The sequence below is a fragment of the Drosophila takahashii genome, chromosome 2L, assembly GCF_030179915.1.
Source record: "Drosophila takahashii strain IR98-3 E-12201 chromosome 2L, DtakHiC1v2, whole genome shotgun sequence".
Lineage (NCBI taxonomy): Eukaryota > Metazoa > Arthropoda > Insecta > Diptera > Drosophilidae > Drosophila > Drosophila takahashii.
Window position 1 is genome coordinate 6,648,956 of NC_091678.1, and position 17,280 is coordinate 6,666,235.

The 17,280-nt window shown below is 37.1% G+C and overlaps 4 protein-coding genes and 2 pseudogenes across 4 annotated transcripts; all 6 read right to left on the minus strand.

Moving 5' to 3' along the window:
- Window positions 1-4,794: 4,794 nt before the first annotated feature.
- Window positions 4,795-5,571, minus strand: LOC108069184 (trypsin delta-like). Its single transcript, XM_017159172.3, has one exon. The coding sequence runs from the start codon at window positions 5,568-5,570 to the stop codon at window positions 4,827-4,829; it is 744 nt and encodes a 247-aa protein (XP_017014661.2). The 5' UTR covers window position 5,571; the 3' UTR covers window positions 4,795-4,826.
- Window positions 5,572-5,851: 280 nt separating this feature from the next.
- On the minus strand, window positions 5,852-6,653 carry LOC108069189 (trypsin delta-like). Its single transcript, XM_044394827.2, has one exon. The coding sequence runs from the start codon at window positions 6,651-6,653 to the stop codon at window positions 5,907-5,909; it is 747 nt and encodes a 248-aa protein (XP_044250762.2). The 3' UTR covers window positions 5,852-5,906.
- A 1,408-nt stretch (window positions 6,654-8,061) lies between these two features.
- LOC123003181 (trypsin iota-like) lies at window positions 8,062-9,524 on the minus strand (annotated as a pseudogene).
- Window positions 9,525-10,240: 716 nt separating this feature from the next.
- LOC108069173 (trypsin delta-like) lies at window positions 10,241-10,981 on the minus strand. The gene has a single exon (XM_017159160.2). The coding sequence runs from the start codon at window positions 10,973-10,975 to the stop codon at window positions 10,241-10,243; it is 735 nt and encodes a 244-aa protein (XP_017014649.2). The 5' UTR covers window positions 10,976-10,981.
- A 360-nt stretch (window positions 10,982-11,341) lies between these two features.
- On the minus strand, window positions 11,342-12,298 carry LOC108069165 (trypsin alpha-4-like; annotated as a pseudogene).
- A 2,869-nt stretch (window positions 12,299-15,167) lies between these two features.
- On the minus strand, window positions 15,168-16,057 carry LOC108069178 (trypsin alpha-like). Its single transcript, XM_017159165.3, has one exon. It carries the CDS (start codon window positions 16,055-16,057, stop codon window positions 15,302-15,304), a length of 756 nt encoding a protein of 251 aa, XP_017014654.2. The 3' UTR covers window positions 15,168-15,301.
- Between the last annotated feature and the right edge of the window lie 1,223 nt (window positions 16,058-17,280).

The window sequence follows — 17,280 nt, forward strand, 5'->3', positions numbered from 1 at the left end:
ATTTTATGCAAATTCATTTATCCTTTTTGCCGAATCCCAAATAGTTTGAAGTATTCGATTTAACCCAAAGTGGTTTCTTTCGATTGATGATTGTGTGTGAATGCCCGAGGGCACAATATTTGCCCCAACCTCTGCCCCAAATGTAGAATTTGATTATTTAAATTTGCACATTCGTTTTCATGGCGTATAAATTATTTATGAGCCGTGTGTGTGTGGACGCCATTATGGCATTCTAATTAAGGCAGCCCACAGAATGTCTCCCAAGTTCGTAGTAAGTATGAAGCCCCGAGTAGCTGATGACCAAAGGACCCTTAAAAATTCACCGGAAAATTCAGGAGCCAGGAACTTAAAGGCGAAACCCTTTTGCGTTGACAGCCTGAAGACCAATTTGTCGCCCAGAAATGGACCGTGTGAAAGCCTTGGAGTGCCATAACTTTGCTGATGTGTTGGGTGTTGAGATTGTCGCCCAGGAAACCCAAGGAAAAAAGCCAAAAGAAAGAAAGGAAAAATTAAAAGGAAATCAGGTTTCGTTTTGCGGGTGGCAAAAGGTTACAAAAGGCAACCGAGATAGCCGCTCGGCAAATGAGTCCGATACGAGAAGGAGATGACAATGACTTACATTGCTGGTAAAAAGCGGCTGAAAAGGCGCCGGAAAAGGACCTGCAGGACACTCACTCCACTCACTCGTTAAAGTTCATGTGCACACGCACTTAGGTCAGCAGATATCGGGGCAGGAACTCTACTTACATATGTACCCCGTATTTCTTTACTCGATCTTCACGTCTCCGATGCTATTTGTGCAATTTTATAGCGATTTTATGGCACACAAGTTTTGTGCTTTGTGTGTCTTGCGTCCTGCGTCCGGCTTCCTCTTTAAAATATTTAAATTTGATGTGTGTGCGGGTGGAATGGTTGCTAAATTCGGTTCCGTTGTGTGCTCAACTGTGTAATAGAGGCGGCCGGATTCGAGAAATGGTGAAAGGAGACTTGGAAAAAGTGCGAAAATGGGTGGGGAAAATTCGCTTATAGGGCGTAGAAATTTTGAGAGTGACAAAGATCCTGAAACAAGTAAAGGTTAAATTGATCTAAGTGCAGAATTTAAAAAAAGCTCGACCATCTCTATAATGACAGGTCAAATGTTAATTTATATGCATCTAGTTTTTAGAATTTTTTCCTTTTAAAAATATATTTTACTTATATAGTTTCGTTCAAACAAAAAGTTGAATTTTACAAAATCGTCTTTGATTTAGAACTATTGGCTACATTTTTTACAAATTAAAAAAATTATTTAATTCGGTATTATTTGAAAAAATAATTCTGTAAGAAGAAATTTTTTTTTTTAATTCGTAAAGAATCCTTAGCGGATTTTTTAAAATTTAAATTACAGTTAGGGAAAGTTAGAAACTATGAGTTCAATAATATTTTTTTTTATCATAATTGTTTGTTATCTTTATTTATTTATTTAATTTCATGTGAAAGACCCTCGACAATATATAACCCTCCATCCCTGGACGGTAAGAATTTCCCCTATATGGTATATGCTCCCCCAGCAATTCACATATCCGTATCTATGTCAGTTCACTTGAGTGCTGTTGTTGTTGCGGCTTCTACTTTTCTACTTTTCGGGCCTTTTTCCAAGTTTGCGGTGTGATTTTATGTGCAAACTTAAATTATATAATTTGGGGGGCCATGAATACATTTTTGTTCGTCTTCATCGTCATCGTCTTGGGCTTTTCTCCTACTGGCTGATGTTGCTGGTGGTTTGCTGCTGCTGGCGAAAGGGACAATGAGTTGCTAAATGCTTTGAATATTCTTCTGGCCATTGCCTGGTACTGCATGCATAATAATATACGATATATGGCCATGTCAGATGCGAATCCTTCGAGTGTGGCCCCAAAGGAAAGGAGAAGCCTTGAGAGTCCCGAAAGGAAGGCAGAGGGGCAAAATGTGTTGACAGGTCGAGTGTGTCGTGCGGTTTCTTTACCAAAAGCGTCTTGGCCAGAAGTTGTTCGCAATCTCAGTCCACTGGCAACCAAAAGATTTTGGCTTTGGTTTCGTTTGCAAAATGCTACATTGCTCAAACATAATAAACGAGTATTGGAAACCATTTGACATCTGCTTGGGTATTCATTAATTTTGTAGGCTGCATAGGTTAAATATGAATACAAGAACTATCATAAGATGTACTAAATATTTTGGAAAGATAAATATTATATTATTATACAAAAATTAAATTTGTAATATTTAAATGTTGGATGCTCACCTTAAATTAAAAATGGATTTTTATTTACAAAATTAATTTAAATGTACAAAACATGTATTGCCACAAACTATTAATAAGAGGCACTACATAAAATAATTAAAAATAAAATATTTAAATGTTAAATACCTAATACAAATTTAAAAAAAAACATTTTTCTTTACATATATGTATTTCTATACATGTTATTTGGTTACAAAACCTTTAAAATAAGTTCAATAGATCATAATCGCTGCTAAAAATAAAAAACCTTTATTGCAAATTAGTCGTTTTTTATGTGGTGCCAACTAAACGCATCTCGTTAAAAATTCTTTCCCTTCTTTATGGAGTGCACTCTGCATTAAAAGACAAGTTAATGATTGGGGTTTTTGTGTGTGTTGCTTTAGTCGCTCTTAATGCCAGTTAAGCACACAACAAAGTACGCACTTTGTTAACATTTAAAAGCCGGCAATAAAGACAACGGCACAAGCTGCCCCTTCTGTCCCGCCTCCTTTTCTCCAACTAACCAACCAACCGAGCGCCCACAAATGCAGCTGAGATCCCATATTTTTTGCTGTTGTTAGGACTTAACTCTTTTTTTCACCGGGTTGTAAGTATGTGTGTGTGTTTAATGTCTGGTGGTCAAAAAAGTTAACGTACACGTTCGCAAATATGCTGTCGTAAGCTAATAGTGCATGTGTGCTAACTTTTTTTTAGCACTGTGAGGGGATTTTGTGAAAGGAGTAAACAAACGAGGTGGAGAAAAAAGGAATAAAGAGAGTTGGGATTAATTCAATTATATGTCTGGCATAAAAAATACACACATTTATGGGGGGAAATAAACGAAAAGCGTTAAGAAAGTATTCACATTAATATTAAAATAAATTTTTGAAAAAATCTGATGGGGCTTGAAATCACATTTTAAAGTGCCTAAAAGCATGCTTTAAAAAAGAGATCTCTAATAAACTTTTAGAAGCCTTTATATTCTTGCTTGTTTTTCCCAAGAGATATTACGAACTGCTCCGCATAAACGTAACCATAAAAAAAATGAACAAAAAGGTGTGGGTGAATTCTATTGTGATAGCAACATGTCCTGGCCTCAGCTGTTTGGCTTTTATTTCCCTTTTCTCGCTTTCGAACAAATTAAAAGAGATGGCCCTCTGGGATCCACGATACTCCACCATTATTACATAACCACAACATTTATGAAAACTATTTGCAGAGCTCAAAGCAAAGCGCAGCAGAAAAGAAATTGTATTAAAAACAAATATATAAGGGGAGGTATGGTGTGGATAACGGGTGAAAGTGGGTGGCGGATGAAGGAAGCTGCCCGCCAGTTATACAAGATGTTTATAAAAGGCCCGACCAGGCACGTTCCATGTCCAAGAGTGCAAACAAATAAGCAAGCAGGAAGGGTAACAGGAACCAGAAGCAGCAAGCCTTCCGACATGACTTTCTTGATGGGAGAAAGGAGGCAGAGAATGCAGCTCTGAGGTCAGGAAAAGTACACTGAGAAAAATAAAAATATATTAATGATAATATTATTATTATATTTATGTTATTTTGTACTTATTTGTAAATTATTCGGAAAACTGCAAATTTAATATTTTTACACAGTAAAAATATAAATTTGTTAAAATACGAGAATAAAAAAAAATTATTTTTCTAAATAACAATAAAGTTTAAAAATTATTGATTTCAAATAAATTTTTTTTACAACTTAAAATTATTTTATAATCTGATAAACTAAAGATAATGAATTACATTTATTTTACTTAAAAGTGAAAACAAAGTTGTGACAGAGAAAAAATATTATTTTTTTTAAATACAAAATTCGTAAACAATTTTCGAAGTGTTTTAATAGCAGTGGGGTTGCAGCAAACAAATCGCAAATTGAAAAAAGCAGATAAGTAGCAGAAGTTGCACCGTTCCCTGCATTTTTTTTTGCACTCTCTCGTGGCAATGGGAGCAAAGAGAATGGCAAATAAAAATCAGGGACTCCGTTCGTGCTCCTGTCAAGGCAATTGCTCCCTGTTCTATGGGTTCTCTCCCATCCAATCCCCCCCATCCACCTATTCCTTATGCCCACCCCATCGTCCTGTAACATTGTTAACCCTGCAAGTTATGCATTCTTAATTTAATCGCTGGAATTGACTCTCCAGCGGCAGCTTCCACTGGCTTAGCGGCTGGGTATTTTACCCGGGCTCCATTTTCCATTTTCTCGGCGATGGGAAGTTTGCAGCAGAGATTAGGCATATATCATGCGATTATATTGCATAGTTTGCATTGCCCAATGACTCGGAAATCGCTTTTTCTTGCCCCCCAAACTCAGCGAGGAGATTAAGTTGCAGACAATCCCTGAAAAAGGGAGAATATCACGGTCTTTTCAAGGAGCCAACTGAAAGAAAAAGGGGTGAATGCAAATAGTTTCCAACGTCGCGGATAAACTTTAGTACCCAGATGGTGATGGTATAAAAATTATACATATTCTTGAAGCTTTAAAAAAAGCTTACAGTACAAATTTATTTGTGTTAAAATTATTATCAGTTTTTTTTTAAATTAAATTTTTAAAGTATGCTTGTTTGTTTTACACTTTTTTTGTACATGGACAAAAAAGCTTTCTAATAGCCTTCAATATCCAGGACTTGAGCTGAGCCACATCAACATAGATTCCGGGATAGTCGGGATGAGCACAACCTTTTCCGAAAGAAACAATGCCAACCAGTTTTCCCTCCGATACCAAAGGTCCTCCAGAAGCCGCGGAACAAAAACCTATACCTTCAGCAGCGGCACATATCATGTCCTTAGTAATACCCTGTCCATAGGACGTTTGACAACTATTCAGATCCTTGATGTTCACTGTAGTTTCCAAGAGCTGATAACATCCTAGACGTCCCCATCCGGAAACCGAGGCAGAAGATCCGGGTTCTGGAGAACTATCAGCCAGTGGAATGGATTTTACATTAGCACTCATTCGAAGACTGGTCTTCAGTCTGATTACGGCTATATTGTTGGACCAACTCTGGCCAAAACCCTCGTGGATTTGGATTGTAGAAACATTTACCAGCTGACCACCGGAATTGCCCTTTGATGAGCCAACTCGAATTGTTATTTCAGTACTATTATTTGAAGGAATGCAATGGGCTGCCGTAATAACAATCTGATCACTGTAGATTACAGCGTCGCACGTATGCTTGCCATTTTGTTGCAGAGAAGCCTGCCAGGGAACGGCAGAAATGGGCACAGAGTGACCTCCAAAAATCCGTTCCGGAATGCCTTCTGCAGAAATCAGTACGACAACGAAGACCAGGAAAATCCACAGGGTGAACATTCCAAACCAAACTGACACTTATGAGTGACTTTACTAAGGGTTAAGCCCGCCTTTTATAAATTGTTCCTACATTCTATTTTTCCAACATTATCGCACAAAAATGTTAATGAATAGTTAAGATATCTGAAACCACTTTAACGAAGTATGGTTGCTATTTAACCGTTAAAATACCATTTTACAGAAGGCCTGAATAATATAATATCATATTCTTACCAATGTGTTCACTAATAATACAGAAATTAATATCCGCTTAACACGAATACAAAACCACTTCGAAAAAATACATTCTTTTATTCCAGTTTTATTTTTGAAGCTAATTAGCCACTTCTTTAGCCCCTAAATTCTTTGAATAGCATTTAGGATCCAGGGTTTATATTCAGCCACATTAGCATAGACTCCAGGATAATCGGGATTAGCACAACCCTCTCCAAAGCTTACTATGCCAACAAGTTTACCATCGGACACCAGGGGACCTCCAGAATCAGCATAACACGAATCTTTTCCCGGGCCTGCAGCACAAATCATATCCTTGGTTATGTCAATCAAATGTCTGTAGGAATACCGGCAGGAATTCCAATCTGCTATGGCCACCGTGGTCTCTAGTAAAATGTCGGATTCATGCTGATTATATCCAACACTTCCCCATCCAGAAACCGAGGCGGAAGATCCCATTACGGGGGTACTATCTGCCAAAGGAATGGGACGAACAGTGTCATCCATCTGGAGTCTGGTCTTCAGTCGAATCACGGCAACATCGTTGATAGCTCCGAATGGTAATCGACGATAGCCTTCGTGAGCAATGATGTTTGCTATTCTGGCCACTTGGCCTCCAAAGTTCCTATTCGTAGCGCCAACTCTCACCGAGTATCCGAAATATCTTCGCGGAATGCAGTGTGCAGCTGTTATAAGGATCTGGTCACTATAGATCGCAGCACCGCACTTATGCGTTCCAAATTTCTGGAGAGAAGCCTGCCAAGGAACTGAGGAAATGGGCACCGAGTAGCCTCCCACAATCCTCTCAGGAGTCCTTTCAGAAGCCGCCAGGATAAAGCTTGAGATCAAAAGAATCCACTGAGTGAACATTGCGAACGGGGTTAAAGTTAGGAGTGACTTAAACCCAGGTGTGCCCTTCTCTTATATATCTTAAACGCTGAACTACATTTGTAGCCCATTAACTCAAGAATGTTTATAAATAGTTTGTTATTAAGTTACTAAAAATAAAACGTTTAGCAATTAAACTGAGTGATAAATAAGCTATTTTCTATCAATTTAAGCTAGGTAATATTACAAACATTTTAATTAAATATTTAAGGTTACAATTAATAAAAGCAAAGATAAATACTTTTACGTATATAGTTTGTTTTGATAAGCGAACAAATCCATATAAAAATTGGTTTCACTCATAAATTTATCAACTTTTCAGAAGCGAATACAATTATGTTTTCTGTAAATATGTGTGTATTTTTTCCTTAGAAAAACATTTATTATTATATTATTTTATTTAGGACCGTTTTCTCGTCCGCTTGTTAAATTTAAAGTAGGAATAAAACTCTGATTTCCCATACGATCTCAAGGTTTTGGCCCAAACGGACGAGAAAAGGTAAAAACGCACTTATTTATAGGTTTACAAAGTCCTATTTTAAAGAAATACGTTTTTATACCCGTTACTCGTAAAGTAAAAGGGTACATTGTATTTGTGCAAAAGTATGTAACAGAGAGAAGGAAGCGTTTCCGACCCTATAAAGTAAATATATTCTTGATCAGGATCACTAACCGAGTCTATCTAGCCATGTCTGTCTGTCTTTCTGGATGAACGCTAAGATCTTGGAAACTACAAAAGCTAGAAAGTTGGGATTACTACACATATTTTTGGGTTTCCTACGCAGCGCAAGTTTATTTCAGCCAAGCGCCACGCCCCGTCTAATGCCTAAAATCGCCCAGAAAGGATTTTAAAATGTGCGGTTTTAAAATGCAATTTTGTTGCGTTTTTTTATACCTATCAAAATGTAGAAGAAATCTTTCAAATCAGACCATTCGTTAAATAGTTATGCCCGATCATAGTTTTATATCTCCATCTCCCTTGCACTCCCTTTAGCTAAGTCACGGGTATCTGATTTATTTTTTTTTATTCAAGATTTTTTTAAAAGATATTTTATAAGTTTTTAAAGAATTTAAACAAATTATTCCCTCAAAGCCCTTATTTATGTAAACAGATTTTTTTGCTCAGACTTTCGTAAATATTTTTGTTTATTTGGACATGTTATCAAAGTGATCCAATGGCACTTAAAATCCATTCTCGATAATAAGGGACATTGGTATACATTCCTTCTCCAGTGCAATGTGATGCATATGCGACACCTACAAGGTGTCCACTAACAACCAAAGGTCCTCCAGAGTCGCCTCCACAAATAGGTCCAACATGATGTCTTATGCAAATAATATTCTGTACTCCAAAACAATATGGCGACCAATCAAATTTGACCCATATGCCTTAAAGATCTATAGGAAGTATGTAATTCGTATCATCAACATAATACGTTGCTCCCCATCCAGAAGAAAGTGCGTATGTTCCAGGAACAGGAATCGACTCGGCCAAAGGAATCGGTTGAACTCTGTTGTTGAACTTAAGCGGTTTACTCAGTCGCATCACTCCTAAGTCGTGTACAATAAAGTTTATGTGAACCTTCTTATAGGGTCCTAGGTCCATCACGATAGAGTCGTTTTTAAAAAAAAGGATTAAAAAACTTCTCATGGGGTTTTATGGCTGCCACCAAAGATATTATAAACACTAAGATGTGTAACGAGGAGCAAGAAAATGTACGGAGGCAGCGTCATTTTTGTCAAATGCGACTCACACGTATTCAGTCTATTTTTAGAATGCCGTTTCTTGATTTCTCTCTCTCTCGCTCACTTGCTCTTTCGCTCTCAAAACTCCGCGCTGCAGAAAAGTCGAAATTAAATTTTTGTCTCATTTGTTGATTCTTGAATTATGTTGCCGAAAAGGAATCGTCAAAAAGGGCTGTGGCGCATTGCGTTAGTTGGTGGCCCGCGAATAATGCGATTGAGGTTCGAGTCCACTATGAGGCGAAGTGGTTTTATTTTTATCTTCATTTTTTTTTTTATTTTACGCATCCGAGTTTACTTTTATAATTTTGTTTAATTTTTATTGAAGTATACAATTTAAATGCAATTCAGGGACTAAAAATAACAATAATTTTATTTTTTAAACAAAAAAGCGAGCACACAATCCCTAGAAAGAATTGATTTACACCGAAATCATTCAATCCATTAATGGTCTTTACCTTTCTTTCAATTTAAAAAAATATATATTCAATAAACAATGTTTAAAAAAAAAAATACTTAAAAAAAAAGGTTGCGTTCAGTCGGAGTTGAACTCGGTCCGACACGATCCGCAGTCGAGCGACTACACCTTTAGCCCACAGTGCCTTGTTTCGAGACGTCAGACAGATGCGACATTGAGCCTATTTCGCAGTAGAGCAAACGAAATTGCACACTAACACAACCAAAGAATCTAACACGGACAACGCACACTAAGAAATTATAAATCCACTTTCTGAATCCACACCAAAAATTTTGCCGTACATTCAGTTGTATGGGCGTTACACCTCTTAGTGTTTATATTCTCTTTGCTGCCACTGTGACAAGAGTTCCGTATGCGTTGTTCAATGGGAATCCTACGCGAATACGAAAGTCTTCGGCCTTAAGAGGTCGTCCATCGCGACTAAAAAGGCAGTGTGCCGCAGTGATAATAATATTATTGCTGTAAATGGAGCCACCACATTGATAATGTCCGTGAACTTGTAAGGACACCTGCCAGGGAACCTGTTCGATTGGAATGGGATTTCCTCCGATAATACGTTCTTCCGGTGGAGAAACTCGTCCTGCAGACAGGAATTTGAGTGCGAATAGCAGCAGAAATCCCCTGATGAACATCTCGACTAGTTTGGAAGAGACTTAGGATCACAATGAACTTACTGCGAATGGAAACATCTTTTATAGGACACGGATAACCATTTTTGTGTCCGGTTATCTTGTAAAATTTCTAAATTTAGCAAAAGCCCTGTTCTAAAAATATATAATTGAAAAATTCACCGAGGTTTTCATTTTCAGCAAAATGTATTTTTCACTTTAAATATAAGCTAATTGAAAAATATCAATACCTTTTAAAACTAATTATAAAGCTTATTATTAGAGAATTTGTTTTTTGAAAAAAAAAACAAGAAAGGAAGTTAACTTCGGCCAGCCGAAGCTTATATACCCTTGCAGGTATGCCTACTTAAAAGGTTAGTGGTCTTTTCGTCCTTTGATTATAAAAGTGTGTTGTAATTAAAATTTGTATCTATCTTATCTGTCTCTATTTTATTGATTATTATTCTTTATTGAACCAATTGGATACGAAATATTACAACAAATAACTTTTAAAAACATAAACACAACGTTATCAATTAAAATTCAACAACAAAAAGGTACTGGATCTTATAGCAATAAATTTAAAAAAACCAAAACCAAAGGAAAATAGATTTAAAAATATATTTATTTTACAGTACCATGTAATAAATATTCTCTTTTTGTGTAACGAAATAGAAATACACTTTTTATTTAGATACTTTTTATTATGAGGTGTTTTTATTAAAAACTTTTTAAATCATTTAAAGTCTTTCAATAGCACTTAGGATCCAGGGCTTAAGCTCAGCCACATTGGCATAGACTCCGGGATATTTTGGATGAGCATATTCCGTTCCAAAGGATACAATGCCAACAAGTTTTCCATTGGAGACCAAAGGACCTCCCGAATCCCCGGCACAGGCATCTTTTCCCGGGCCGGCGGCGCAGATCATGTCCTTTGTGGTGACTCTACCGTACGATCTTAGACACTGATCCTGATCGACAATGTCCACATTGACTTCCATTAAAGAGTTGGGAAATTGTCCGTTAAATCCAAGAGCTCCCCATCCCGAAACCGAAGCTGTAGATCCACTTTGGGGTGGACTGTCGGCCAGAGGAATGGAACTCACTCTGTGGTCCATCGTGAGCTTGGATTGAAGTCGAATCAGGGCAATATCGTTGGTCATTCGCTTGGAGTGACCCTCGTGGGCCAAAAACTTTGCGGCCTTGACCACCTGACCTCCGAAGTGGTTGTATGATGAGCCCACTCGCACGGAAAGGAAGAAAATGTAAGTGTCACGCAAGCAGTGAGCGGCCGTTATGACGATGTCTTCACTGTAGATGGCAGCACCGCAGGCATGTAGTCCAAACTTTTGCAGGGAAGCCTGCCAAGGTACCGACTGAATCGATACAGAGTCACCGCCCACAATTCGCTCCGGAAGTCCTTTGGAGGAAATCAAAGTGACGCTGGAGATTAGAAAAATCCACTGAACGAACATTTTAAAATGGAGTTACAGCTAAGAGTGATTTCACCAAACGTTTCTACCCCACTTTAAAGGTTTTTTAAACCTGCAATTTCAAACATTGTAACACAAGAATGTTAATGGATTTTGCAAAAATAAATAAGAAAATTAAAAGAAACCAATTACTGTAAGAACTAAATATGCGGACATGTCGACTAAGCGAAAATATATGTTATTCAACTAGATTTCTGGTAAACAATAAGCGGAAATTACTAAATCCTTATAAATAGACAGTATACTAATTAAAGTAAGAAGATGACAGTAAAAGTTATATTTTTAGAATAATTGTCTGTGATTTATTCAATGGTTATTAAAAAAGATTTTAACATTATTGATGTGACTTTAGAGACGTTGAATTGCTTTTGAGATCCAAGGTTTGAGCTCAGCCACATTAGCATAAACTGCGGGAGATTCTGGATCATCAGGTTCCGGTCCAAAGGACACTATTCCAACCAGTTTGCCATTGGACACCAAAGGACCTCCTGAATCACCTGAGCAGGAATCTCTTCCCGGGGCATAGGCACAAATCATGTCCTTCGTGATTTCACCATTCCAGGCATTCAGGCAGTTATTCCAATCCACTATGGTCACCGTGGCCTCAAGTAGGATCTCAGATGATTCCTTATCAACTCCAATATGTCCCCATCCAGAAACCGAGGCTGAAGATCCTGGTTCAGGTGAATTATCTGTCAGTGCAATGGATTTCACACCAATGCCCATTTCAAGACTGGATTAAAGTAGGATCACGGTTATATCATTTGATATATCATCGTCCTGGTCATAGTCCCCATGTTCCAGGATTTGGGATACCTCCACCACCTGACCACCGAATCCGGAATTTGATGATCCGACTCTCACGGAGAAAATAGTTGGCGAAGCACGTGCAGTACAGTGAGCTGCCGTTAAAACGATTTGCTCACCGTAAACTACCGCACCGCAAATATGTTCGCCATACTTTTGAAGAGAAGCCTGCCAGGGCACTCATTCAATTGACACTCGACGGCCCCCCATAATTCGCTCCGAAATCCCTTTTGAGGAGATCAGCGTAGTGCTGGAGATCAGAAAAATCCACCAAAGGACTTCGAAATCATCCTAAGGTAGAAACAAATCATGTGGAATGTTAATGATTATTTTTTATGAATATTTTTAATTAGTTTAACGTAGTTAAAATGGTTCAAATCTGTCTCAGTCAAGGGTTATCAGTGTATGTTTTTTTTTAGTGATAAATTTCCGACTGTATTCTAAGCAACCTTGCTGGTTGGCTTTATATTCCAACTTCGAATTTGGGTAGGTAGCCATTTGAAAAAGTTTATTTCAATTCTTTGTCCCAAAAAAATGTAAAAAAAATATTTTTAGATTTCCTTTAGGCACTGCTGTTGCCAATATACTTTTATTTTGCATATCTAAGCAAGGTTGTTGTACCTTTTATTAAATAGACTTAATAACATCTAAAATCCAGTTTCGGAAGTAAGGGACACTGGTGTATATTGCATAGCCATTGCAATATTTCGCACCTAGCGAGGCAATACCCAAAAGTTGATTGTTAACAATCAGAGGTCCACCAGAGTCTCCAGCGCAACTAGTTTGTTGAGAGGATCCGACACGAATTACATCCAGACGATCAGGACAATATAATGATGACAAAGAACACAGCGAAATAATCTGGGTCCGTACGCCTTGAAGATGTTCAGCAGGAATATACTGTACTTTTTCGTCGCCATTTTCTAAATACCCTATAGCGGATGTTCCTCCCCAGCCAGAAATGAAGGCTAGAGTTCCAGGAGACGGATTAGTTTCTCCCAAAGGAATTGTTTGTACTGTGTTGGATAACTCAAGCGGTTCACTCAATCGCATCACGGCAATGTCGTATACTTTGCGAGTAAATTTATACATCTGATGAGATTTTATGGATGCCACTTGAATACGTCTTCCACCTTCTTCCTTTAACGCGGATCCTGCGCGAATGTTAAAGACTTCGGCCTCCAGTCGTCGTCCTTCTTTATCAAAATGGCAATGTGCCGCAGTGATAATAATATCTTCGCTGTAAATCGCGCCACCACAAACATGTTGACCTTCCTCTTCTAAGGACACCTGCCAGGGAGCCATTTCTATTTCAATGTCACTTCCTCCGATAATACGTTCTTCCAGGGGTACTCGTCCTGCCGACAGTAAATTAAATGCCAGTACCAGCAGAAAGCACCTGATGAACATCTCGACTTGTTTGGATGAGGCTTTAGATCACTATGAATTTACTACCAACAGGAAAGTCTTTTATAGGACACAGTTAACACCTTTTGTGTGAGCTTATCTTTTAACATTTCTAAATTTAGCAACGACCCTTTTCTAAAAATGTATAATTGAACCATTCCAACAAGGTTTTTATTTCTTTAAAGATAAGCCCTTTTAAAAATATCAATACCTGTTTTTGCTAATAATAAAAGTTAATTTGTTAGTTATAACAAACAAATAATTTAAATGTTACATTGCTTTATATTTTTAGAAAAACTAGTAAGCACTACTCCAATTATAAGATTGCTTACCGGTCAAGGCTGGGAGGCCAACACCGCCAGCCGATTGCCTCCGTTCCCGTTGATTTTGTACCTTTTTGTATGGGAACGATCTAAGGCCACCAAAAAATGCGGGGCAAGATAATCCTTTGGCTCCTTTTGCTCCTTTCATAAATTCAGACTTAAATAATACCCCTAGACTAGTTTCTCAGTTTTAAAATTCCAAAAGTGTTCCTTCTGTTGCAGGTAGTATATAAGTCGGAACGGACCGGATTAGTAAACTAATCCCAGAAGAATCGCAAAATTAAAGTAAAAATAATACCAATAGTAATATAACACAGGTGAACAAAATCAAGACTTTTTCTTGGCCCAAGAATATTCGCTACCAAACCTGAAAGGATTTTAGCTTCGCAAGGGGAGTGCGCAAGTATAGTCGAAGTAATCGAATATAGTGTTGTATTTAACAATAATGCGCTGTTGTTGCTTGATGCAAAGTTGCTAAACTAAAATCATTGTCTATACTAGTAGGTCTTGCAAATACAAAAATTGTATTTTACCACTTCGTGAAGAATCGATGAAGCAACATGAGGATAATAATTTTTGCCGAAATCGCGTGTATTCCGGCGTACAGAGTTATTTAAATTCCCTTAAAAAATACGTAATTTTAAATTTAAAAAATTTTAAAAATATTTTTCTGAAAGATATTATGATACTCCACAAAGTTGCATACCAAATATTAAAATAACTCAAACGAATGAAGTGCTGCGTAACTGAAAAATCTGAGCTAATTTACAAAAATATTTTTTTAAATAAACGTAGAAGTTAAACAAAAAACAAGAGAGAACGCTATAGTCGGGTTGTTGTCCCGACTATCTAATACCCGTCACTCAGCTAAAGGGAGTGCGAACGCCTTGTCGGGTTGGTGTCCCGACTAATAATCGTAACTCAGCTAAAGGGAGTGCGAGGGAGATAGATATATAATTTTTGATTGCGTATAACTTTTTAATGAATGGTCCGATTTGAAAAATGTCTTCTACATTTCGATAGGTATAAATATACATAACAAAATTGCATTTATAGTTCTCGGAAATCTTTAAAGATGTGGGCGCAGGACCCATTTTAAAATCGTTAGTGGGCGATTGTGGGCGTTAGAGGGGGCGTGGCGCTCGGCTTAAATAAACTTGCGCTGCGTAGGAAGCCAAAGAATATGTGTGGGAAATCCCAACCTTCTAGCTTTTGTAGTTTCTGAGATCTCAGCGTTCATACAGACGGACAGACGGACAGACGGACAGACAGACAGACAGACAGACAGACGGACAGACAGACAGACAGACAGACAGACAGACAGACAGACGGACAGACGGACAGACGGACATGGCTAACTCGACTCGGCTAGTGACCCTGATCAAGAATATATATACTTTATGGGGTCGGAAACGCTTCCTTCTAGCTGTTACATACTTTTGCACGAATCTAGTATACCCTTTTACTCTACGAGTAACGGGTATAAAAATAAAAACTAATCCTTATATTTTAATCCTCTATCGAAAAAAAAGAACCCAAATTGGCATATCACGGTTTATGTGATATACTTATTTGCATAAACAATTATTTATATAATGTATAAATAATTGTATATGCAAATATATTTATATAATGTATAAATAATTGTATATGCAAATAAGTATATTTTCGAAATTAAGTAAATTGCAATGCAAGTAAAATAATGAAATTTTTTTTTCGACAAATGCCATTGTAAAATTGTATTTATTTTGTATTTTCTATTACATTTTTTTCAAATAGATTTAATGGCATCTAAAATCCAATTCCTGAAGGCAGGGATACTGGTGAAAGTTCCAAAATCATTGCAAAATATTGGGCCTGATGAGACGACACCCACAAGTTGATTGTTAACAATCAGAGGTCCACCGGAATCGCCACCGCAAATAGTTTGTCCAGTAATTCCGGCATAAGTTAGATCTCCTGGCAGTTTTGATCTTATTTGAAGCGATACGCCTTGGAGATGTACGGGATATATCGGATTCAATTCGAGAAAGCCATTCATAAAACCCAATTCAAATGATGTAGCTCCCCAGCCAGAAGCAAATGCGTTCGTTCCAAGAGCAGGATAATTCTCAGCCAAAGGAATCGGCTGTACTTTGTTGGAAAACTCGAGCGGCTCACTCAATCGCATCACGGCAATGTCGTTTTTATAAGGTGGATCATGAAACCTTTCATGAGATTTTATGGCTGCCACTTTGACAAGACTTCCGTTAGTGTTTTTCAATGAGGATCCTACGCTAATTTGAAAGTCTTTGGCCTCAAGTCGTCGGCCTTCGCGAGTGAAACGGCAATGTGCGGCAGTGATAATAATATCTTTGCTGTAAATAGAGCCACCACAATAATGTTGTCCATTAATTTGTAAGGACACCTGCCAGGGAGCCTGTTCGATTTCAATGTCACTTCCTCCGACAATACGTTCTTCTAGTTGGGGAACTCGTCCTGCAGACAGGAAATCAAATGCCAAAAGCAGCAGAAAACACCTGAACATCTCGACTTGTTTGGATGAGACTTGAGATCACAATGAATTTACTGCAAATAGAAAACGTCTTATATAGGATATGAATAACCATTTTCTGAGTGAGCTTATCTTTAAAAATTTCTAAATTTAGCAAGCTCTAAAAATGTATAATAGGAAAATTCCAATAATTCTTATGATTCTGCAAATATATTTTCCTTAAAGATAAGCAAATTGAAAAATTTCAATACTTATTTAAGCTAATTTTTAGGTAATTAACTTTTGTTAATATATTAGGTAAAGCAAACACATAAATAAAATTTTATATTTTTTCTATATTTAACGTACACTCAAAATAAATTAAACCCTAAATTTTAGAAAATCGCAATTAAAATTTCTTTTTTCTAAATACAAGAAAGTTATTTCTAAATTTAAGGAAATTTTTCTTAAGTCAAGAAAGTTTTCCTTAGATCCAGGAAGTTTTTCTTAAATGTAGAAAATGGTTACCATGAACTAAAATCACCCTAAAATCTAGAAAAAATGCCCTTAAAATTAGAAATTATTTTCTGAAAAATAGAAAGGCAAACGAAAATAATAAAATATTTTGGCAACACCTTTTCTAAAAATTAGTGCCCTAACCCTAAAATGAAACCATCCCTAAATAATAGAAACATTTTCTAAAAAGTATAAATTTTTTTCTAAAAAATAGAAATATTTGTTTTCACATGCTCTGGCACACCAAAATGTTCAATGCCACAACTTGTCAGCTGCCGGCCGGCTGTACTCGTGGCGCAGACCGTTAAAGCACTTGGTTAGCAATCGAATCGACGCGGGTTCGAGCCCCAGAGCAAAATTTTTTAACTTTTTTTAATGTTATTTTATTTTTTTTTTTTTTGTTTTGTTTTCTTTTTATTTATTTTTTTACTTTTTTTTATTCCTTTTTTTATTGATGGCAAGCGGTAAACTAAAAATAATTAGGTTTATATTCAGCTATTTACTATATACTACACATAATATAAATTGCGCTAGCATAAATATATACATATGTATATACGTATGTAAATAAGTAAAACGCGAATGGTCAAAATTATGTAATTAGTATTCAAATGTGTTGTCCGCTTCACCCTTTACATGCAATGCTCGGTTTGCCACAGCAAGTTTAAGTGCTACAATGGCCCAGTATGTAGGCCATTCGCTCCTCGCGCGGGAGACCCGGGTTCGATTCTCACGACGGACAAGTAAAAATTGTAAGTTTT